Source organism: Plecotus auritus, assembly GCF_963455305.1.
Source record: "Plecotus auritus genome assembly, chromosome: 2".
Lineage (NCBI taxonomy): Eukaryota > Metazoa > Chordata > Mammalia > Chiroptera > Vespertilionidae > Plecotus > Plecotus auritus.
In genome coordinates, this window is record NC_137771.1 from 95,356,767 (window position 1) to 95,382,709 (window position 25,943).

The 25,943-nt window shown below is 44.3% G+C and overlaps 1 protein-coding gene across 3 annotated transcripts in view; it reads right to left on the reverse strand.

The window, feature by feature from the left end:
• Window positions 1-24,355, reverse strand: part of CDYL (chromodomain Y like) — a 218,428-nt gene extending 194,073 nt beyond the window's left edge. The window contains exon 1 of one of the 3 annotated variants that reach the window (XM_080657446.1): window positions 23,946-24,329. Coding sequence is in view for 2 of the 3 variants with exons in the window: in XM_080657445.1 (XP_080513571.1) it covers window positions 23,946-23,969 (24 nt within the window). In the remaining variant the exon portion in view is untranslated. Of the gene's footprint in view, window positions 1-23,945 lie in introns of all 3 variants that reach the window. The other 2 variants (XM_080657445.1, XM_080657444.1) reach the window with 2 other exon arrangements.
• Window positions 24,356-25,943: the final 1,588 nt, after the last annotated feature.

The following is a 25,943-nucleotide window of genomic DNA, read 5'->3' on the forward strand; positions in this document are numbered from 1 at the left end:
CTCTGGCCTAAGCATATGTGCTAAATTCCAAACATGTATCTTGTTGCTGTTCAACACACCTGCACCGAGATGTCTAAAAGGCATCTCAAACTTAACATGCCTATAATCCAACCCCTATTTATCCACCCACCAGCCCTCCGCATAATAAAACCAAAGATGCCTCTTAAGTTTCTAAAACCTATTATAAAACAGTATGTTGTGATCAAGACAAACACACACAGAAGAAACTGACCCACACATAAATGAAAACTTCCTATGTGGCACAAGTGGCAAATTAGTGGGAGAGGGACAGACTATCTAACAAATGGTACAGATTATCCACATTTAAAAAACAAATCAGACCCCAACTTCATACCATACGCAAAAACAAACTGAAGGTAGATTAAAGTCCAACAAAGCTTTTAGATAAAAAGAAAGAAGACAAATGATCTTGGAGAAGGAAGGATTCCCTAAACAAGAATTAAAATTAAGATAAGTTTGACTACATTGAAATATAAAATTTCATCAATTTGGCAGATGAAATATGTAACTACAGCTGATCCTTGAACAATTTTGAAGTTTGGGGAGCCAACCCACCATTCCCGAAAATCCACAGATAACTCTTAACTCCCCCAAATTTAACTATGGTCGGCCATTCACACCCCCAGATTCAACCAACCAGGAATCAATAACAGTATTTTCAATCCCCAGTTGGGAATGCAAAAATACTCTTCCATACCTGCTGGATGAATCCACAGATGTGAAACCCGGGTATCCGAAGGGCTTACTGTATTTACCAGGGAGGATGAGGGGGGAGGGGCTGACAGAATCTGCCTATAAGTGGACTTGCAAAGTTCAAAAGCCCTGTTGTACAAGGATCAAATTGAAATTTTTTTAATTACAGATTTTAAAACTTTTAATTAAGAATGAAAACACAAGTCACTAGTACAGGATCCTCAGTTGAAAGCCAAAATAGAGCCAGGGAAAGCAAAGTGAAAAGTCACCATGACTGCGGAAGAACCTGGTGTGACGTGCAGACGGGGATAGCCACCAAGCATCAGGATTGCGAGACGAGGGACGAGGAACTACGGGATCTAGGTAACCTGCCTGCAAGGGAGCTGGTGAAACTAGAAATAGGTGTTGCAGCACCAGCTAAAGGGCCACATATACTGTTGCTTATCAATACGCTTTGTGAATGGGGCTTACTTTAAAAAAAAAAAAAAAAATTGGCTCAGTGCATAGAGTGTCGGACTGCAGACCAAAGGGTCCCAGGTTCAATTCAGGTCCACCTCAGTTACAGGCTCCTCCCTGGCCCAGGCCCTGGTCAGGGCACGTGCAGGAAGCAACCAATCGATGTGTTTCTTTCACATCGATATTTCTCTCTGTATTTCCCTATCTCTTCCACTCTCTCTTAAAAAAAAATAAAAAAATCAAAGGAAAAGTATCCTCTGGTAAGGGTTAAAAAAAAGGACCAATGAAATAATAAAGGTTTCATATAAAATTTTAACAATTCCTTCATGTTAACTTCTATTTTTCTTGTTAAATAGCATGCATATATATCTATTTTTATAAACTAACTTATCTATATACATCCATTCTATCTGTATGTATAGAGATTTCTGGAATGATTTCTATGATTTGTGGTAGTTAATCTCAGATTGTAGAGATTGGATAATTATTTTTCTTTCTTTTTTGACTTCTACCCTCTTAACTCAATGGACATACACTAACTTGGCCTTTATATACAAACCACAAGTAAGGTGATGAGACTATATAAATTCTGGAAATCCAAAAGGACAAGACTGCCATGTGAATGTTATCTAGTTCAAATGGTGACCATCAAAGGTCAAACTCTTATTTCAAAAAGGCTGTTGACAACAAAAACATTCTCAGAACTTTCTCCTCTTTTAGGATTGCCCTCTTCCATGGTGCCAAATCTTCACTCTCTATAGAAGAAATGAATTTTGGAATGAACTAAGTAATTCCTAACTGTAAATCCAGTGAGTTAAGTTGACATGTTGTAAGTCAAAAGTGGTTTCTCACACACAAAATGAAGTGACCTAATAGAAACCTATCACTAGGCACCAGGGTTGTTCCTCTGCATCTCAGTGATTCTCAAAATTCCTCATTTCCAAATATTAACTAAAGCTATTGATCTGATGGAATTAGTTATACGATGAACATTGCTACTGGTGTTTAAAAATCACATGCTGACCCTGGCTGGTGTGGCTCAGTTAGCTGGCCATCATTCAGTGCACCAAAAGGTTGCCAGTTCAATTCCTGGTCAGGGCACATGCCCAGGTTGTGGGCTCAATCCCTGGTAAGAGGTGTGCAGGAAGTAGCTGATCAACAAAAAATCTTTACATAAAATAAAAAAATAAAAATCACATGCTGATTTATTTGATGTTGTTTTCTTGGTTCTTAGGAATGTTAATGCTTGCCACTGTACATGAGTCTTCCTAATGTTTATACTGGGCATGTCTTTTCCTTTAATGTATTTTCCAAATGTTACTTTATTTTTTTTAAATCATTATAAATGTCAAATCATCATTGTTCATATTCATTCTCTTTTTGTAGAAACTTTCAAATTCTCTTTCACATGAGCACTTGCTCATTTTCCTTGGACAAAATTTTGGACATATGGAATCTCTTATCTTTTCTGTTTTCATCAATGTTTTGTGGCTCATTATAGACACCTGTTTAACTTAAAATCTTTAAAGATAGTAAAAATTGCTACCCAGAATGATGCATTAAGTTAATTCTCCTTGCAAATCTGCTTCACCTCATTCAAAGCTTATTCATTTTCTACCCTTACAATTAGTCACTCATTTTTAGGTCTACACAAAAGATTTTCATGCTGCTGTGCACAGGAAACCTACTGGCTATCTTTGAAATTAGAGGTCATTAGTTGAGACTTCCTATTCTGCTTCCACAAGCTACATTAGAAAATGTCACTGCTAAAGTGACATCTGCTCTATGTTCTGCCTAATGACCCCAAGTACAGTGACCAACCTATCATCTGTTAACTTATGCTACAAAGGGTTTAAGGTTTAAGAAACCCATGTAACACTAGTTAGTCCTCATAGCAATAAAAGTGAGTAGGGCCCTAGCCGGTTTGGCTCAATGGATACAGCACTGAATAGGCCTGTGGACTGAAGGGTTCCAGGTTCAATTCTGGGCAAGGGCACATGCCCGGGTCACGGGCTCAATTCCCAGTAGGGAGCATGCAGGAGGCAGCCCATCAATGATTCTCATCATTGATGTTTCTATCTCTCTTTCCCTCCCGTCCTCTCTGAAATCAATAAAAATATATATATTTTTTTTTTTTAAATGAGCCTAGCTGGACCATCAGCCTGCGGACTGAAGGGTCCTGGATTCGATTTCAGTCAAGGGCACATGCCCAGGTTGCAGGGTCAATCCCCAGCAGGGGGCATGCAGGAGGCAGCCGATCAATGGTTCTCTCTCATCATTTATGTTTCCATCTGTCTCCCTCTCCTTTCCTCTCTCTGAAACCAATAAAAATGTATCTTAAGAAAATGAGTGTTCTTTTTTGATTAAAGCATTAATACAGTCAGCCCTTCTTATGTGCAGGTTCACATCCAGATTCAACCAACCACAGATCCAAAATGTTCTTTAAAAAGTTACATTGCTGTTGATGTGTACTATGTAGTTAGGTGTCTACAGTGGTTGCTGGTTGCATTTGTACTGAATATGTAAACTTTTTTCCTTGTCAATATTCCCTAAACAATACAGTGTAACAATTATTTACATAGCACTTACACTGTATCTTTATAATACTATGTTATACCAGAGGATATGCACAGGTTATATGAAAATACTACACCATCTTCTATATATATAAAACTAATATGCAAATAGACCGAACGGTGGAACAACCGAACAACCAGTCGCTGATGTGCGCTGACCACCAGGGGGCACACGCGGAACACGGCAGGCATTGGCCATGGTGGGATGGTGGAGCAGGTGAGTGGGGACGCCATAACACAGCAGGGCGCCAGTCACTGTCATCGGGGCAAGCCTCTGGTGGTTACTGAAAATCCTTTGCTCTTGCATGCCACGGTCCCTCCCGGCACTTGCACTCGCAGCCAGGGCCACCACTAGCACCCACTGACAGCCCCGATCACCCCTGAGAGCTTATCCACCTCCACCTGCTCCTGAGGGGTGAGGAGCAGGGTAGCATCGCCACTCGCACCATTGCTGGCACCAACCCCAATAGTTCCGTGCTGTCAGCGGGTGCGAGCGGGGCCAGAGCCGTCAGCGCTTGGGTGTGACGGTGGCGGGAGTGGGGCTGCTGGCAGACAGGAGACCGGGGGCCAGGATGGGAGGGACCAGGTGGGGGTGTGGAGGATGGGCCGAGACCCGCCCCTGTGCCCACCACAGCCTCATGGCCCACAGTTCCTTTCAAGTTGCACAAATTCGTGCACTGGGCCCCTAGTTTAATATAAGGGACTTGAGCATCCCCGAATTTTGGTTATCTGCAGGGTGTCCTGGAACCAATTCCCCACGAATACGCAGGACTATACGTGTCTTAGAAAACAACATCTCCAACACCTTAAAGTAAATCCTAAAACCACAAAGTAAACCCTAAACCCTAAATTCTTCAGTTTTTATGTAGCATGCAAAAGGTCATCTACATATACTTAAATATAGTACTAAGTCACATTATTATTAATTGCTCATTAAAGTTTATTTATAAGGTTTTAATTTAACCAACCTTTACTTTTGAATGGTTTCATCAATAGTAATTATAAACTCTTACCAAGAAATCTTTCAAATACCACTTTTAAAAAATATAAATAAGGATGTTTACTAAATATCTTCTTGCTTACATCCAAAACAGATAATGAGAAAAATAAATTTTTCTATACGTTTGTTGCTCCTTTGTATCATTATTGATGTCTTACACATAATAAACAAGCAAAACCCTGACTGGATGACCTGTCCTAAATTGATAATGATGTACAGAAGGGAGAAATTCATTTTCTACTAAGGACAAAAGGAAAAGGGGAGAAGATGAAGCAAATAAAAGACTAGCTTATTTTAGTTTGAAAGTTTATTGTAGAAAGACATAATGATTCTATTACTCACCTGATTTTTTCATAAACAGGGAACTAAACTTTCTAAATAGTTCAATTCCATATTCTATGATGAAGTGCAGCAGGAGGTAGGGCTCTAAAACAGGGGGTGAGCCCTAACCGGTTTGGCTCAGTGGATAGAGCGTCAGCCTGAGGGACTGAAAGGTCCCAGGTTTGATTCCGGTCAAGGGCATGTACTTTGGTTGCAGGCACATCCCCAGTAGGGGGTGTGCAGAAGGCAGCTGATCGATGCTTCTCTCTCATCAATGTTTCTAACTCTTTATCCCTCTCCCTTCCTCTCTGTAAAAAATCAAATAAAATATATTTTTTTAAAAAAAATAAAAAATAAATAAAACAGGGGGTGAGCTGTTAAGAATGACAGAGAAAGCAAGTAGGTGGAAAAGACATCAACCCACTTAACTTCATTTCCCTTGACCCAGATTTAGAAAAGGCCAGAAATTAAGAAAGCTGGAGAAAACAAAAGGAATTTGACAATAATTGATTCTACAACAATTTTCAGTGACAGGAGCTTCTGATATATACCTCCCTTCAAAAACTAATAAACTGCTGCACATGACTCTTAAGCCATTCTTTCTACTTAGGCAGTAGCTGCACTGGTTTGAATCATAGAGTTCCTGCCCACTGGGATTGAGAGAGATGCTTGGAACCGGGAGGCTTGCCAGGACTGAGGAACCAGAAATGTATCTGGCCCAGCAATAAAGCCTGGTGGGTGCGCTGACTGTGAGCACTGCCAGGTCTTGACCCCTGGATTTCTCTTTGCCCTTCCTGGGATAGAAGCACAACTAAAAACCAAAAGAGCTTCTGAAGAAGCAGTACCAACTGCTTTGCTATTCCTAAAACAAAAGTGAGAAGCATGCCTTCACTTCTGCTCAGCCCCCATGGAACTTCAGAGAACATAAGGGCTCGACTTGACCTCATATCATCTGCAGAAGGAAGTTCCAACCCATTTAATGTAGGACATTGCAGACATCCCTCCTCCCAAGGCAGCAGAGTAGATAAAGTCAGCAGTGGTCCTAACAGGCGGCACTCCCTGTTAGGCCAGCAGATAATTCCAAAGAAACTCAGGTCATACTTTTGAGTGGTGGGAATTGCTGGTAAAGCACAGGAAGGGTGGGAATTTCCCCATCTTACTTTTTAGCTCCCATCCCAATCACCCAGCAAAGTCAGGAATTCAGGAATACAGCATGGCACTCCAATCTTGCCTACACAGAGGAAAAACAAGAGTTCTGACCCACCTTCATGAAGTAGGTCACACTGATGTCTTTACTTGCTCCAATGTTTGCTTCTCGAACTCTAAGAGAAGCACTCTTCTTTAAGGAGAGACCTGTTCCACTACAGAAAAAGCTTTTAAAACAGTTCCCCAAACTCCAAGGCAGGTCCCTCTACTGCACTAGAATTCAGCCAAGACAAGAACCTAAGGTTTCCATTTTCCATTTAGTGGATTATACCTACAAGATAACTTGAATTTTTGGCCAATCCTTCCCCCACTCCCCACATGATTTTGGTCTTTTTCTCTCCCAGGCTTCTTCTTGACAAACATGGGAGTGAGGCATTGCTGTAAAGCTCCACAATCTTTTTTCTGTTGATTTTGATCAGATTGCTGGGTAAGCAGAATGTGTCTGGTCTTAACACTTTATACACATCTCATTTCCATCTAATTCTACAAAATCATTGCAACCTCATCATTTTTAAGCAGTCCCAAACAGGAGCTACTTAGAAAGAATTGTTTCCCCTAGGAATACACTTTCACTTTCAGATAGGCATCTACCAATTTAATCAAGACATTCTCAAAAATTCACTTATGAGCTGAAGCTAGTGGTACCGACTGATGATGGTATATAAAATAATTCTAGAGGAAATTTCACTCAAATGTATATCCAAAAGAAGAGCACTACAAATCATTTTCTAGATCACACACACACCCCTCTATCTTTAAAAATAACAAAATAACTATTTACCTCTTTTTAAGCTCAGAAACTCATCTATCTACATTATAAAAGGCCAGTGTCCCTAACGACCGCAATGACCAGACAGACGACTGGTCACCATGAGGTGCATTGAGCACCTCTTGGTCCCTACCCCGCCCCGCCTCCCCCCCAACCCATGACCAGTGGCTCCCAGCGGCAGGAGCAGGGCGGTACAGGGTGGCTCGCAGCTCCCAGTGCAGAAAATTCAAACCAAGGGGGTAGGACTGAGGCAGCGGATCAGATTTTAAAATAACTGTTTTTGTGAGACAAATGTGGAGCTGGAAAAGCAGTCCAGGCTAGGCAGTGTCCCTCACTAGAACGATCACCATGTGTTCCTCCTCCAGCTTGCCCAATGTCCTCAGTGCTAACTGGAGGTACTGCTGCGAAAAGTTGGGTTATTCGTGGCTCCTGGCGGCGGGGCAGCGCCGGGCAGCTCCTGGCTCCCGGTGGACTGCTCAAGGCTCCCAGCAGCGGGGCAGGTGGCTCTTAGCAGCAGCTCGATCCTCCTTCACAACGTCCCACCCAGCAGTGGGGGAAGAGAGCAGCCTCTCTCCTTTCCAGCCCCCAACACCCTCCGAAACCCTGGGAAGAAGTGCCCACCCGCCCAGCCGGGACCAATGCCTCAGGCTCCCCACCCTCACGAGCCCACACCCGGCCACGCCAGTGGCTGCAGCTCCCCTCAGCCATCAGCCCGCCAGCACGGGAGGAGAGGAGAGGAGGAGGGAAGCTGTTGGTGCAACTTTGTCGGGTTCAGCCGGCCTGCCGGAAAGCTCTGCCTGTGCGCCTCGCTGCTTCACCTCTGCCGGCGGGACCCCGCCCCTGAAGCGCATTCGTGGGTGCTGCCGCCATTTTGGGAATGTCAACGCCCGGCTGACTGCCAAGGCCGTAGGCAGTAGACGCCCTGCGGTCACCATGACAAAGAGGTCATGGAGGGTCAAGACACTGCCTCTGGTTGAAGCAGGTGCTGTGAGAGCAAAGGGGCCAAAAAAAATGGTTATGTCCAAGAGCCATCTAACTCCACACGTGGTGTGCGAATTAGTCATTGTTAGAACCGAATTTAGAACTGGTGTGCCCCATTTTAAGCAGACCCCCCAAATAGACTTACCATGTTGATAATTCACTTTACTACAGAAAGAATGAACAAAGGTTCTTGAAATAAGCAAAATATTTTGCACTTCATAGTACGAAATGTTTAAACATCATTAAAAATAATCTCTGTGAGTAAAGGGAATTGATATTAGCAAAATCTAATATACCCAATTCAAAATGTCATTCAGAAATGCATCTACTACGTAAAATCAAAGTATGGTATCTAGGGTTTGGAAAAAGCAACTTTACTCCACTCTACCTGCTCATGCCCTCAGCCTTATGCTTTGCACAAGTCTCAATAAAGAGATGGAGCAGAAGGAAAAGTAATGCCTCATAGCACTGAAATTTATCTGTTTCTTCAACAAATATTTATAAAAGTTGTATTAACTTTGTGCCTGTATTATAGAAACACAATACAGCTCTGTCCCTATCTTCAAAGGGCTTAAAGTCTCTGAGTTCCCAGTAAGGTAAACCTGTAAATAGCCAAAGACGGAGCAGATTCCAATACAATTCTTATTATAAAAATTACTGAGTAAAAAACTGTCCTCACTCTCCCTCTAGAACAAGAATTAAAAGGAGCAAATAAATATAATGAATGAATCCGAACTCCTTTGGGGACCCCAACCCTCAGAAACTAACACAGGTTTTGTGAGGCCTAACGTTTACGGAACCTGAAGGACTAATTTCGGGGGGGCGGGGGGGAGCTGTAATAAGGTTCAAAAATGACTTTATTTAGAATAAGAAAATAAATTACAACTGTATGCCGGAAACCAATCATTCTACCACTAATAGAAAGATGTGGCCAGGAAACTGGGAAGGCTGGTCAACAACCTTAATTGTTTTGATCACTGTTTAGTTGAAACATTGTTAGCTGAAGCAGCCTTCACCTCTGTTTCATGTAAATTTCTGTTATTGGAATTTCCTGCCTAAAGGTTATGGGCGTATCCCATAGTCTCAATAAAAGGGATTGCAAGGCCAGAGCAGGTGGTAGTCCTTCCACTAGAGTTGGGCTCCCGCCTGGCCCCCAATATTCCAAAATTAATACTTTTCCAAGTCTCTTTTCATTTGTGTGCGGCCTTCTCCAGAACCCGAACCCTGAACAGGAACGCTGAACCACGCGGGACGTGAAAGGGGTTCCCACAACTGTAGGCTTCGGGAATCTGTCCCTTTCTCTGTTAAATCATTTCAGGCAGGTTACCCAAAATGCTGCTGGTTGCAACTTGCTTGCTTTTTCCCGAGAACAAATCCAGCCCTCACAGGGGCTCTGAAGCTTCCTTAGCTTTACCATAAAAATAAAAATAAAAATACATTTCAACAACACTCCTTTCTGGACAAAATTCTTTTTTAAATTTTTTGATGTTATCAAAGTAGTAAATACATAGTTCATAATGTCTTTTTTCCCCCAATAGGTGTGTAGTGTAATGATATATCATTGTTGCTTTTATTCTATTGTTGACACTATTATAGATGCCTCTCATTTCACCCCCTTTACCTTCCTCCACCCAACCCCCCACCTGGCCATCACCACACTTTTGTCTATGTCCATCCCCCTCCCCTCTGACCTCTGTCAGCCACTCCCATCCTATATAATAAAGGGCTAATATGCAAATTGACCAAACGGTGGAACAACCAGTCACTATGACGCACACTGATCACCTGTGTGATCAATGCAGGAGCTGCCACCTGGTGGTCAGTGCGCTCCCCCAGGGAGAGTGCCACTCAGCCAGAAGCCCTGAACTGGGCTCACTACTGGCAAGTGCAGCAGCAGTGGTGGGAGTCTCTCCTGCCTCCGTAGCAGAGCTAAGTATGTCTGACTGCTGGCTTAGGCCCGCTCCCCCAAGGACATCCCCTGAGGGCTCCCAAACTGTGAGAGGGCACAGGCTGGGCTGAGGGACCCCAGCCGTATGCACATTGGGGGTGACCAGGCCAGCAGGGGAGGGCCGTTAGGGGCATTAGGCAGGTAGGCAGACAGGCAGGTGAGTGGTTAGGAGCCAATGGTCCTGGATTGCAGGAGATGTCTGACTGCCGGTTTAGGCCCAGATGTCTGACTGCTGGTTTAGGCCCGCGGGATCGGGCCTAAACCGGCAGTCATACATCCCCCGAGGAGTTCCGGATTGGAGAGGGTGCAGGCCGGGCTGAGGGACCCCCCCCCCCCACACCATGCAAGAATTTTGTGCACCGGGCCTCTAGTCTATACTAATAAAAGGGTAATATGCTAATTAGACCGGGAGACCAGACATCTTCCTACCGTCCAACTTTCTTCCAGACAAAGCCACGGTAGTGGGGGCCGAGGCAGAGGCGGCTAGGGGTGATCAGGCCAGCAGGGGAGGGCAGTTAGGGGTAACTGGGCCGGCAAGGGAGGGAAGTTAGGGGCAACCCGGTCAGCAGGGGAGGGCAGTTGGGTGGGGACCAGGCCTGTAGGGGAGGGCTGTTGGGGGGGACCAGGCCTGCAGGGGAGGGCCGTTAGGGGCATTAGGCAGGTAGGCAGACAGGCAGGTGAGTGGTTAGGAGCCAGTGGTCCTGGATTGCAGGAGCCAGTGGTCCTGGGCAGTTGGGGCGACCAGGCCTGCAGGCGAGGACAGTTAGGGGTGACCAGGCCAGCAGGGCAGGGCAGTTAGGGGTGACCAGGCTGGCAGGGGAGGGCAGTTAGGGGCAATCAGGCCGGCAGGGGAGCAGTTAGACATTGATCAGGCTGGCAGGGGAGTGGTTAGGGGGTGATCAGGCTGGCAGGCAGAAGCAGTTAGGGGCAATCAGGCAGGCGAGCGGTTGGGAGCCAACAGTCCTGGATTGTGAGAGGGATGTCTGACTGCCCGTGTAGGCCTAAATGGGCAGTCGGACATCCCTCAAAGGATCCTAGATTGGAGAGGGGGCAGGCTGGGCTGAGGGACACCCCACCCCCACACGAATTTCGTGCACCGGGCTTCTAGTGTATATATAAGAGGGAAGTTAGAGGACTAAGGCTGGGGGACAACTTGTGCCAATGGAGAGTTGGCTAAACTCCATCTCAGGTATCTAAAGTATACTATGTGTACCGGTTAATAATGTGTATTTTGTAATCAAAGGAAACATGTTAATTTCAAGAGAAACATCAAAAGTGCTTTATTCAAAATAATATCCATTGCTAGCTACACATTTCCCCATCTTTCAGGTAATTTGTGGATACCCTCCCAATAGAACTTTTCTTGTTTTGAGGCAAATCATTCAGAGACCCAATTTTCCACTTCTTTTTTTTCTTTTTTTTTCTTTTTTTAATATATTTTATTGGTATTTTACAGAGAGGAAGGGAGAGGGATAGAAAGCTAGAAACATCGATGAGAAAGAAACATCGATCAGCTGCATCCTGCACACCTCCCACTGGGGATGTGCCCGCAACCAAGGTACATGCCCTTGACCAGAATCGAACCCGGAACCCTTCAGTCCGCAGGCCGACGCTCTATCCACTGAGCCAAACCGGTTTCGGCAATTTTCCACTTCTTCGTATGTTTTGAAGTGCTGCTCAGAAAGTGCGTGTGCCATCAATCTGAACAAGTGGCAATCTGAAGGAGCACGGTCTGGTGAATACGGCGGGTGGGTTAATACTTCCCAGGAAAGATCTTTTAACGAGTCTTTAACTGGTTTTGAAGTGTGTGATGGTGTGTCATCATGAAGCAAAATTACTTTGCGTGTCTTCTGGAACATTCTGGTAGTTTCACAATCAAAGCATGGTTCAAATTGCTTATTTATTGTTGGTAGTGATCAGTATTAATGGTTTCACCTAGTTTTAGAAGCTTATAACACACCACATCTTCCTGATCCCACCAAACGCAGAGAATTGTCTTCTTTCTGAAGCGATTTGGCCTTGCAGTCGGTGTTGATGGTTGACCTGGATCAACCCATGATTTTGTGCATGTGGGATTCTCAAAATAAATCTACTTTTCATCACCAGTCACAATTCAATTCAAAAAAGACTTTCTTTCGTGCCATTGAAGCAACATTTTACTGATGACTTTTCGGTTTTCCACTTGTCTTTCGTTCAGTTAATGTGGCACCCATTTTCCTTCCTTTAAAATCTTTCCCATTTCTTGTAAATGATCAGAAATTGTTTGCTGAGCAATGTTTAATCTTTCTGCAAGTTGTTTTCAAGTTTGACATGCATCTTCATTCAATAATGCTTATAATTGTTGGTCTTAAAACTTTTTCAGTTGACTTGGACGTTCTTTGTCTTTCACATCAAAATCATCACTTTTAAAGTGTTTAAACCAGCGTTCACAAGTATCTTGAGATGGAGCATGTTCACCATAAGCTTCCTGAAATATTCAGCAGCACTTTTCTTCAAAATAAAGTAATGAATTATAACTTCCCGCAAATGTTTTTTTTTGGCACAAAATTCGACATTTTTAAGTGTAAAAAATATCTATGATGTTAACACCTTCAGCAAATTTGACATATGAAGTTTTGAAGCTTGATGTCAATACAACAAAATAGCATACATATCAAATTGCATATATATAAACATATGTGTAATTCCATCTATTGCAAAAAATCCGTATTAACCTAGTAGGACAATAGAGGATTTCCTCTGTATTGTCTAGAAAAAAAGCAAGGTAAGCAAAAGTGGGCAGTCAGACCCCTACCTCCCAGACCAGAGGCTTGGAACAAGACAATAAGCAAGTACCAAATCTAGGTCAAGCGTCAAAAAACAGTATAAATGAAGATTCGACTCAAAGGGACGTGGCAGAGGGATTAAAGTGAAGTTGGAGGTATCAGACTTGGACATCTAGATGAGCAAATTCAGCAGGGAGAGAGGAGCTGAAGGATGAAGATGCCCTGAAAAACAGGAAGTTTTCTAAGAGGGCTTTGGCCTAGCCCAGTGGTCGGCAAACCGTGGTTCGCGAGCCACATGCGGCTCGCGAGCCGCGGTTTGCCGCTCTGTTGACTAATGAGTTTGCTGACCACTGGCCTAGCCCATGGGCAGGAAGGAGTTATGAAGCAGACAGGCCCCCAAGCCAACAGGGAACCTACAATTGCTCCCATGACTGACTCCAAGGAAGTGCACAATTGCTCTTTTAAGTAGAGAATCAGACTTGAGATAGAAACATCTAGTACACTTTCCCTTGAACTTTCAGCAGTAAGATGACTTTAGATAGAAAATAAGTATCTTTTAAGTTGAATGGTTAAAGACAATTACTGAAACAGGTTTAATAAAAAAAAAATTTTTGAGCCCAGCTGGGTGTGGCTCAGTGGTTGAGCATCGACCTATGAACCAGGAGGTCACAGTTCGATTCCTGGTCAGGACACATGTCCTGAATGAGGGCTGGATTCCCAGTGCGGGGTGTGCAGGAGCAGCCAATCAATAATTCTCACTCATCATTGATGTTTCTATCTCTATCTCTCCCTTCCTCTCTGAAAGCAAAAATATATTTTAAAAAATGTCTTATTACTCAATTCACGTATTCTCATTTACATATCACCAATATCAGTTAATATTTCCCTTACCTAGCATCATTATGGAAGATAACACAGTAAGTCCCTGTTCTTAAATCAGGGTACACATATATAGCAGGAGATGAAGGGCTGTACGAAGACACTAACTCATGGCTCATCTTCCTAAAGCAGTGGTTGGCAAACTCATTAGTCAACAGAGCGGCAAACCGCGGCTCACGAGCTGCATGTGGCTCGCGAGCCGCGGTTTGCCAACCACTGTCCTAAAGCATCAACCTGATCCCCAAAAATTTATGGAGAAGAGTTAGCTGGTAAGTACCTTAAAAACATTCAATAGCAAATGAACAAATATTCACAAAGGCTTTAGATAACATGAGAATTCAAAAGCAAGCCACACTTACAATCCCCCTTCCCATCTCTATTTCCTAATTAGGACACTTGCTCTCTTTCTTCTGCTGTTAAAAACACTTAGGTGGAAACTTTGGAAAGCAGTATCATAAAAATAAATTTAATTTTGTCACATGCCAAAACTTTTTGAAAACCATTTTTGATAGCTCTTTCCAACATGATCTTTTCTTTTTGTAAACATGCTCCTCAGATGCTCTATGAGGCTCAGGAGTTCCTGTAATCCATGACCCAGAGGTACAATTACCAGATCCCCTCTACAGCTCATCTCAAAAGCAAAGTTACTGTCTACTCACCTGCCTTTAGCAACTCCCTTCCTTTACCAAATATCTGTTTCTAACACGCTAAGGAAGCCAGTTAAATCCAAGCATATCATGCCTATATAATAAAGATAAACAGTCTTCAAAAGAGACCCAGAATCGTTCCAAGTGTACAGAACAAGGCTTTTTCTTTTTTTGGTCTTTGTTCTCGCATATTCTAAATAACTGAGGCTTCCAGATTGGTTACATGCTAACATAAGAAATGCTAGTGTATCCAACTCTGTCATGCCCTGAAATCCTAAGCAGTAAAATATTGATGAAAAATTGGTACATTTTAACCAAAGATATTCATTATGTACAATGAACATTGTTGGACTTCATCAACAAATGCTAGGGAACTACCAACCTCTTGAAAACTTCACATGGCAGAGCCCATTATAAATGGAAATAAGGCAAAAATAAAGACATTTCCTAAATATATTGTGGCTAACTTCTCCAACTAGAGAATATTACTGTTAGACATCCACCCACACTTTTCACCAATAGCTAAACATAAATACTGTTACCAACATTTCAAATACTCTTTCTAGGAACACAGTTTTCCTCCAAATTATTTGTATCAAATTTAGAAATAATTTCCTCCAAGACATCATGTAGGGTTTTGTCAAACACGAGAGCTAAGTACACAGTTCTCACATATATGGTATAATTCCAAATGCTATAACTCCAGTCACTATAATTGTATCTCAGCTAAAAGTCAGGATATTGACTGCTCACCACATTCATGTCCTCAGATAAGCACTGTGATAAACCAAAAAACAGACATGCAGCCAACCATTCCAGAAGAAAACATGATATTGTTTAATACCTACAGAAAGTAATGCATAAGCAGTGCACATTAATAATAGTACAAAACAAAAAGTAAATTAGTCACACAAAATTTGAAGGGGAGGATTCCTGCTAGCAGCGAACTCAAATAAGGTCCTGAATGAGGATTGACACTGAGGCTGACAAGTAGTTGGGGGATCCACCACTTACTGGAAAAATAGTAATGCAAAGGGGCTGCATAGATGTGGACAAAGTAATCTAGTAACTATGGCTTCACTAGCTCTGACCAACTGAAGATGTGCTCATACAAGGTATGGCATAAGTAGGCTTACAGTTGTTCATATTGAAAATAATAAAATATTTAATAAATAATAACCCTTTATAATAAAAGCCTAATATGCAAATTGTTCAACAGAGTTCGACTGGGAGTTCAACCGCTCACTATGACGTACACTGACCACCAGGGGGCGGCACGGAACATGGCGGGTGTCAGTGATGCGGCCCTGGCAGTGGAGGCGCTGCCAGCCCCCAACGAGAGTGGGCCCACGGCAGGGTGGTAGAGCAGGTGAGCAGGCGGTGCCAGGCCAAGGTAGGTACAAGCGGGAGCCTGATCACCCCGCCAATCACCCTGCAGACGGCGAGCAATGGCAGCAGCGGTGAGTGGGGCTGCCGCACAGCTCTCAGGCACTGAGGGAGCCGGGCAGGAGACCTGGCCCCAATCAATCATCCCTCAGATGGCCACCACCACCCGCAGGCCCTGATCACCCTATCAGGGCCGAGCCCCAGGCTGGGACAGGGAACTGGGGGTGGGTGGTGAGGACCAACCTCCCGTGACGCCTGGGCGGGGAGCTGCGACCTCTGGCTGGTTACCTGGGGGTGGGGTGATGGGGACAGAGGTGCGGTGAGAATGCAGGGTGTCCGCCGAGCTCACTCTCACTCCCCCTGCTACCCTCCCTCGGGACGCCAGGGCTTGCACGCCAGGGAAGCCCCCACACTCAGGTGCCCGGCGCCACCCCACACCCGCACGGCCTCTTCCGGGTGAGCCGGGCCACAACCACTGGGACCGCAGGGGCTAGTTGGGCTCCCCATGGGTTCGCACAAGAGCCGGTCTGTGAAGCCGGCCAGGAGAGAATGTGCTGCCCGCTCAGCTTCCATGTGGCACTGCTGGGCAGCCTGGAGGCCCACACTGTGCCCCGGCCCTCAGTGTCCGGCCACGCTTATCACATCTCTGTGTGAGGCCTCAGGCGCCATGACTCAGGTGGAGGGGGGCATGTGGGGGCCCGGGGGCCCAGGTGCTGCCCAGGGCTCAGAGGTCAGCTAGGACCTGCCCTTCCACGCCAGATGCTCGTGCTTCAATCATTATTCAGGGACTGCACCCATGCACAAATTTCAAGCACCGGGCCTCTAGTATAATATAAACTTGTGTTTGGCATACTCACAATCCTTATACCAAAATAGGCAGAACAAAGATGTTGGACATTTTGCCTCAGAAGCATTAGTTTTTTTAACTATTATATCCATTTCCATAAGCAGTTCCCTTGAAATCTAGTTTATACTTTATTTTCATTTTTAACATCTTTAGGTAAATCTCAAGTGTTGGCTCAAACCTTCAATCCCTATGGTTCATGGTACCAGATTCCAAATCAATAAGGTTGCTATGGATTCTGGTAAAAAAAAAAAAAAAAAGCAAACATGTTCCAAAGGGTACTCTTACTACAAAATAAGTAGATCTTCAATAGAATATAATTCTTAATACTTTAGTGGGCTTCAAGAAGCAAGGAAAATATCCAAGTGCCCCAGTAACTCCCCAACACAACCACAAAAGCAGACAAACACCAAAGACAAAGAAAGCAATCCATAGATTGGGATGGGGGGGGGGGATGCATGGGGTAGAATATTTAGAAGTAAAAATATATTTGCTGAAATTAAAAATTCAACGGGTAAGCTAAACAGAAGATTAGACACAGCTCATTAGTAAATCAGAAGTTAGGTCCAAGGAAAGACCCAGAATGCAAACAAAACAAAAACAAGGAGATGGAAATGAGAGGGCAAGAAACAGAGGATAGAATAAGAAGATCTAATAAATGACAACTTGGAATTTCCAGAAGTCCATTAAAGAGCAACAGTATATGATTAAATGGCCAATAATTTCTCAGCACTAATCAGGCACAAATCCACTAAAGAAACAAGATATACCAAACTCATTAATAAAATCACAATGCCCACACCTGAAACCTATGTGATCATATTAACTAATGTCACGCCAATACATTTAGCTTAAAGGGGAGGGGGGGGGGATACAATGTCCACAAATGTAAAACTCGAGAACACCAAAGCCAAAGTGAGAATCTCAAAAGCAACCAGAGAAAGAAGACAGATCTCTGGCAAATTAACTAATCTAAACTGACAATAACCTCCTCAAGAATACTGGGGAAGCCAGAAGACAATCGAATAATATCTTCAAAATGCTATAAGAAATAACCAATTAACTGGTTTTATTTGGAATCAATTCTATTTTTCAAAACTAAGGGCAAAATATATTTCCAGATGATTAAAAAAACAAAACAAAAACTAGCTACTTTTCCAGTCATAACCCTCACTAAAGAAAACTCTAAAAGGATATACTTGAGAAAGGAGGAAAAAATTATCCCAGCAGAAAAGTTCTGTAATATGACTAATGCTCAAACAAATTGGTAAAGATATAGGTAAAGCTAAACAAATATTGTCTGCATGGAATAATAATATTCTATCTCATGAGGTGTTTTTTATTCATGGGCAATAATAAACATTGGAAGGTAATAGCATGTACTAGTAAGTTTATGGTGGATCAGAGTTAAAGGATTTTAAGGTCCTTTTATTGTCAGAAGTGGAGCTCAAATAATAACTAACTTTAGACATTATGTATGTACAACTTCAAGAATAGCCGCTTAAAGATTGGAAATAGCATACAACTTCCAAACCAAAATCAGTGAGGTTTTAATATGGTTTTACTGTAGGATCTGGCTGGAGCAGAGTTGAGTTTGGCAAAAAAAAAGTCAAGGTCTAGCTCAGAGGTGTCACAAACAATTCCAATTCTAATATTTGTTTGGGGTCACAGATTCCTTTGAAAACTGTTAGTCCTCTCTCCCAGAAAAAAATGCTCATATGTACTTGTACAAATTTTCAAAGAAACACAAAAGACCTTTCCCAGACTTGCCAGAGAAAAAGAATCCCCAAGGCCTTGGCCAGCTTAGAAAGCTGAAGAGAGTTAAGTTTATGTGGGAAACAGTAAAGTTAGAAGTTCTCCCTATCCTAGAGTTAAAACCTCATATGAAATGTAAAAGGAACAGCACAGGGCATAATGTTTCAGAAAGGAGGAACCTGGAGGTAAGGAATCAAGAATGGAGTCATTCCTATAATTAGGCTTTCATTAAAATGTAATTCAACAATTACGCAATGATTGCAATATCTGAACTGTGGAAAATAATGGCTAGAAATAAATTCCTAGTTTTAAAGATTGTAAACACCAATCTTACAATCTGGTGGGCAAGTATGCCATACACAATGAAGACAGAAAACAGAAATTTCAAGTTAACTACCTAGTGTTTTATTTCATTGATTTGTTTAGAAAAAGGAAGGGAGAGAGAAAGAAACATCCATGTAAGAGAAAAACTTCACTGGTTGCCTCCCGCACACACCCCAACTGGAGAATCAAACCCGCAACCTGGATATGTGCCCTGACCGGAATTGAACGCACCATTTTCTGGTATTACAAGATTACGCTCCAACCGAGCCACAGCAGGCAAGGCTACCTAGTGTTTTTAATACTCCCTTCCTGGAATGACTCAATTAATAATCGGCAATGATTAAAGGACCTACAAAAAGTATTAGTCTGGTGCACCTAAAGCGCCTCTTCTGCAAAGGCAGATCCCAACACCTCCCAACCTCAACTTGTAGTCTGTGTCAGAAATACAGACCATTGCAATCCAGAAGCTCCTAAATCTACCTGCATTCCAGAAAGAAGCTAAACAAATATTGTCTGCATGGAATAGATTCCTGTCTCCACCTCAAACACTGAACACTACTATCTCATGGTCTGACCCAAAGAATCTGTATTTTAAAAGTACCCCAGACGACACTACAAACACACACTATATAACACTATTACTCCTTATTCACTAAAATTTAACTCATATTGGTTTTGTGCCCCACTGATATTCAAAACTGTAAATCAAAATGTTGCAAATAAAGTATTTCCTATATACCATGGAAATATATTCAGTGGTTAAAATCATTATAGAGCATAAGGAAAAATTCAATGATTCTTAGATATTCACAGCAAGAACAGAAAAAGACTTATTCTAGAATACAAGAATTGAAAGCAAATTCAAAGGAAAAGCACAGGAGATGTGCTTAGGCAAATGAATAAATATTCTCAATAGTTCACATTTAAGATAGTGTGTTAATTTTCTTTCTTTTATATATATATACTGGAGGCCTAACGCACAAAATTCATGCAAAAGTAGGCCTTCCTTCCCCCAGCTGCCAGCACCAGCTTCCCTCAGGCATCCCGGACCCGGACTTCCCTCAGGCCACCAGCAGGCACCCAGGACCCAGGCTTCCCTCGCAGCCCCGGCTTCATCAGGAAGGACGGAAGGACATCTGGTCTAATTAGCATATTATGCTCTTATTATTATAGATACATATATATCAGAGAGGAAGGGAATGGGAGAGAGAGATAGAAATATCAATGATGAGAGAGAACCATTCATCGGCTGCTTCCTGCATGGCCTCCACTGAGGACTGAGCCTCCACTGGGGCATGTCCTTCTATCAGGAATCAAATTGTGACTGCCTGATTCATAGGACAACACTCAACCACTGAGCTAGACTGGCTGGGCTAAGATAGTGTGTTAATTTTCAAAATACACACACATTTGACTTTACTGCCCCTCAATCAATTTCAGAAGTCAAATAACTCTCTTCCTTTTTTAATTTTGGTGGTCTCAATCTTTTAAGAGCTAGCTTACACCACACACAACAGATGATGGTTTATCTTAACCAACATCATAGGTCTCCTGATCTCTGTGACTTGCATTTGAACTACACGTGCAGATTTTATTTATAATTGTGCTTTTGGTCAATGTATATAAAAAGAGCAATCTTATCCCAAACTTAGGAGGTTCAAAAGACTTCTCTTTCCCCCAAATCCTGATTATGTTTCCTCACTATTCAGCTTTAAGACAATTTTTTAAAAAGGCAGATATAATTTCATTCTTAAAAGCTTACTTCCATTTTTGATTGACTGAAATATTCATGTGTTGGATAAATGTTTTCTCAAAAGGCCAAGACTAGATCACTGAGATTGTCCTGAAATTAAATTAGCTACTATAGTAGTTCTCAAGGGAAACGCCACAATCATTGAGAAAAAGGAATTAAGATACATAATAAAGAGAATGCCTCTTCATGTTATAAAGCGTCAATTCCTTATTTGGTCCACATATTGAAGGAAAGAGTGGAACTCAGAACTTCTGACTCTAAATCTAGGGCTGGGATTGGAGCAGAAAGTCTTTATATACTCCACACCTCACCCTCCATATGTCCCAACCCCAGAGTAAACCTGAGCTCCAGGTCAGATCATCTAAAGCAGAAGTCAGACTAAGACATGGAGGCCAAATCTAGTCCATTGCCTGTTTTTGTAGAACCCATGAACTTAGAATGTTTTTTACATTTTTAAATTATTTTTTAAAAAAGAGTATTTCATGCCATGTAAAAATTACATGAAATTCGAATTTTACTGTCCATTAAGTTTTATTGGAACACAGTGCTCATCCATTTAGGTATTGTTTCTAGTTGCTGAGCTGAGTAGTTAAAACAAAGACTTCCTGGCCTGCAAGATTTAAAACATTAACTACCAGGGCCTTTACATAAAGTTTGTGGACTCCTGAACTTAAGGATGCTTGTCTTTTTGTGAAAGCTACTTAAGTTCTTAACATGAGTCAGTCAAAACTCTACCTTCCCTAATCCTAGCTGCTGGTGATACAGGGAGTAAATTTACTGTATCTTTCAACTAACAGTAGCTCTTCCAATTTTGGAAGGCTGATGGCTGATGTTCCACCCTATCTTGTCTAGGTCCTGATCCCTTATTTTTTATTCACAAAGCATAATTACAATTACCATTAAATTACAATAACCTTTACTAAGGATCTATTACCATATACCAAGCACCATTCTAAGCGTTGGAGATCTCACTTCTTTTTAGGTGAGAAAACAACGGCTTAGCAACCAGGTAACTAACTTGTCCAAGTTCACATAGCTACTGCAGATCTCTGCTCTTACCATATACCACATTACCTCAAAAAGCAAGACTGAACTTCCTCTTTTGTTTCAAGATATTCCTCTAGAATGGTGGAGTCTGAGGCCAAATGTGAAACTTCTACTTCGATTTAGGCAAAATTGGACAAAACTAGACAACTAATGTCCCATGACTGGATACTAAAGTACCTTGTGCTCTCCCCAGCCTTGTCAAACAGCTTGTCAGCCTGTAGTGTGCGTTTACAACTGCATATCAGTTCTGCCTCACAAATAATACTGCCTTGATTTAAAAATATACAATCCTATCTTTAGAAAACAAAAACCAGGCCTCAGGGATGCATGTTAGATCAGTTAAAATAATAACCATCACTTACTGAGTATTTCCTATGGGAATTGTGGGGCATGCTTTACATGTTTTTTTTCATTTAAACTTCACAGCTCTGGGAGATAAACATGGATTCTGATTTTACAGATGAGGAAACTAAACCTTCAAGGTTAATTTACCCAAGGTGATAGGGTTGGGATTCAGTAACTATGTTCTGACTCCAAATCCAGGCTCTCAACCACTATGCTGAACTTTCAAATATCAACTTTCAATCGTAATATGGTCAGTGTTGCCTACAAGTAAAGAAAAACTTACAAAATGCACCATGAAAAGACACTGCCCACCATATTATTTACTTTCACCTCAACTATACTCCTATAACTTTTTCAAAACTAAAACAAAACCCAGAATCAAAAATTCAATTGTACAGGTGTATCATTCCTTTGCAATGCACTTACTTCTTCCCCAATAGATTTTTTTGAGGGTATAAACCATTCTCATACCCTTGTTCCTATGAAACCTTCATGACAGGCATTCAATAAACATGCTGAATGAACAGAAACTGTACAAATATTACTTATAAATGAATTCTGCCAGGAAAGTAGTGAGTAGAAGATATACAGAAGCAGCAAAGAAAAAATTAAATGTAATTCCTTATACACTAGTGGTAAATGCATTGTTTTCAGGATCGTTTTTATACACATAAGATACAACTTATGTATAAGGTGCCACCTTCATCCAAACACTAATGGAATGAGCTAAGTGTGCATTTATAATCACAAAATGAAGAGTGAATACTCAAGGCTAAACTATTAAAGAATAATCTAATGAAGAAACCAAAACCCCTCACATCCTCATACTGTGTACTTTCCCAACTGTATGTCTTAACCTGGAAGATCTTCTGCATCTTAGCCTCTAATTCTAGAATTTCCCCATATACAACACTTTCTTTCCTGGAAGGGAAGCTTGAGAACAAGGAGTGTTTTTTCCCTTTACATACCCACATGATCCAAGATAGTATCTTGAATACAGTAGGGCATTGCTACTGTATAAAGTGGTTGAACAGAATGGAACATTTTCAGGTGCCAGCTAAGGTACACTGACCATATACAATTTAAGGGGAGGCAACAACCTCACCATTAATTCTACAGAAGGCAGCCTCCTCCTAAAAACTTTTGCAGACACTTGCTTTAAAAAAAAACCACAAAAAGTTGTTAGAAGGCTATCACTGTTGGTAATAGAGTTCCATTCTATGGCATTATATGCCCACAAGAGAAGACACCTCAGAGGGCTCACCTGGTACTTATTAAGGGTTGGTTCACAAGGGCCAAGAGGCTCTAGTTGTTATAGACGCTTACTTAAGTCCCTACACATTCAGGTCCCTAAACACATCACAAAGGTGAATACAGAGAGTTCCAGAAGTTTTAAGTCTCTTATGAATATATATTTATAAATATATATGAAACTGTAGACATTTATCCAGAAGAACAGAAAGTCTTCTAAGCTTCTGTACTCCCAGGAAGTCTACTTTGAAATACGTCAAGAAGTTACATCGAGGTATACAAAGTATGTCTAAAGATCCAAACTGATAACTCCAAAACTTGTAGCTGAAGCTGACAAAACTGCCCATAACTAAGAGTTCTGATTGTGCCCTTTCTTACTTTCAACGCTGCGACGCAAATGAATGATGGTATATCAGCGTTAAATTTAAATTTCCTGACTCTGGCCACAATGCTAACCTAATTAAAGCATGTGGTCAACGTTTAGCATTTTCGGTGCGATATTTTGCATCGCTTTGACTAGCAGCGGAGTTGAGAGACAGTTGCACTCTTCCTCGTGCCCCCCAAAGCCAGAGGCAAAACCCCTCACCAAAATGCTTTATTAAATGGACAGGAAAAACACCCCCGCACCCCTTACAGATCCCACCAAGCGGTAACGGGGGCTTCACACCAATCACCCTCGTCAAGAACTTTGGGCTCAGTCTGAGCAAGTCACTCGCACAAGCGCTACTTCCCCACGGCCAGGACCCCCCACCCCCAGGAGCCTGACAACTCCCGGGAGGCCCCCCCACGCCCGACGCGTGGCTCCGACTCCCCTCGCACACATTTCCCGTCCAGCAAACTGCTGCCGGGGGGAGGGGGCAGGCAGCGAGGTGGGCACCGGTGGCAGAGCCGGCCGTCGGAGTGGACACGGCCGGGCAGGGGCGGCGCGGGGTGGCGGGCGAGGGCGGCCCGAGGGTCCGGGAGGGGGAGGGGAGATACCTCGTACAGCTCCTCGGAAGCCATGGTGGGCAGTGGAGTTGCGGGCAGGCGGGAGGGGCAGGGTTGGGGCGAGGCGCCGCCGCCTGGCGGCCGACACTTTGTTTCAGTTGGGTCCCTGCGTGGCCTGCGCTTCCTGCTCCGCTCCGGCGCCGGTGCCCCGGAGGCGCCTCTCACACTCACGGCCAGTGCGGGCCGGCGACCGCGGCGGGATTGTGCGCAGGAGCAGCTGCGCAACGCGCCCTCGCGCCCCGCGCTCACTCCCCGGCAGGCCAGCTGGGGCTCGGGCTCATCGCGCCCGCCGCGGGGCCGGGCCGGGCTGGGGCAGGCGCAGCGGCGGTACGCGGCGGCGCGGCTGCCTGCCTGGCTCCGTGGCTCCCCCTCTCCGGTGTAGTGCAAAAATCTTCCTACTTGCGACCAAAAAAAAAAAAAAAAAAAAAAAAAACCTGCCCCAGCTACTGGGCATGCTCAGTGCGGTCGCTGGGCTGGCGGAGCCGTACTCCCGCGCTCCGGGTTTTCAGACCGCCCTCGCGGGAGAGGCGGGGAAGACGGCGGGGCGGGGCGCCTGAGGGGAGCAGTGGGCTCAGCTCCCGGCTGAGGTGGGCGGGTGGGCTGGGGGAGCCAGCCGGCAGGAAGGGGTGTGGCATGGGGCCGGTGGGCGGGGTCATGGCGAGACGTGGGCGGTGCCGCCAGGACGGTGGGCGGGGCTCTGATTTGCCCAAGTCCCCTCGCGGAGGTCGGACCCGGCCAGGGCGCCGCCCACCAGGCCGCCTCGACGTGGGTGCTGAGTGCCAGGCCCCGTGCCCACTGGGGCAGGCATCTGCGGGCCCGAAGTTGAGCAGGGGACCGTGGGGTCGAGGCGGCTGGCGTCTGGAACCCACTGCTCCGACGGCAGTGGCCGAGCGACAAATACTTGGCTTCCCTCCTGGGAGGCGCAGATCTCCCGTCGGGGACCAGGCCAGCCCGCAATTGACAGGCCGCGTGGCCAGGTGAGGGCCCCCCCCCCCCCCCCCAGCAACCCTAGCACGTGTCCGCCTTCCTCGCGGCAGCCGCCAAGACGCGGAGCTCGGACCACGTGCCCCGGCGAGTTGCCCGGCACACTTCGGGCACGCTCGCTCAGCGACCGGCCGGAGGTGGGAGCCTGGCGCCCGGCGAGGCGAGGGCGGTGCGAGGGCGCGGCTGCATCAACTCTGCCCGCAGTTTCCCCCACTCCAGGCCTCCCAGTTCCTCTTGGAGCTTCCACCATCTCCAAAGAGGAGAGGTCGGAATCTGGACTACAGGGAGGTCTGGGTTCTAAAGGATGGAAACTGTCGGTGGTGGTTATCTTTTGGGGAAACGGTGTGTACAACTAACGACAGGCTCTCTCGTTCAGAACAGCGATGAGCCGGCCCTTCCTCTGCTTCCCATGAGAAATGGGCAAAGGGGGGACGGCCCGCGAGGCTAGCCTCCAGGGCACACCTGCCGGGAGACTGGACGTTTCCCTATCCGTACGGGGTGAGGAAGGGGCTTCCTGGCCGACTCTCCCAAACAGCAACTCCAAAGCTTCCTGCTGAATGCAGCGGAACTTCACGGGGCAGTGCAGAGACAGTTCACATTCTCTCCCACCGCCCTACACCTGGAAACCACCATCATCAAATCCTACATTTCTCCCAATACATCCTCTCCTGCCACCCGGTTCCTGGTGCTCTACCTAGCTCCAGTTCCTAACCGACCTCCTAGTCACCAGGCTCCTCCACCAGTTTTCTTCCTAAAACCTCATTCGGTAGTGCCCCAAAATACAGTTGAACTACAAGGCTTTTCACAGACCCCGCTGGGTTTCTGCCCTCCTCACGCCCAGGGACGATCACAACACTTGTTCTTTAGTCACTTCAAGTCGAATCACCATTTTCTTCATGCCGGTGCCTCTACCTGCAATTCCCTTGGCCACCTTTCAACCTTAAACTCCAGCTCCGACGTCACCTCAAAAAAAAAGTCTCCTCTGACTTCCAGGGCAAAATGAGT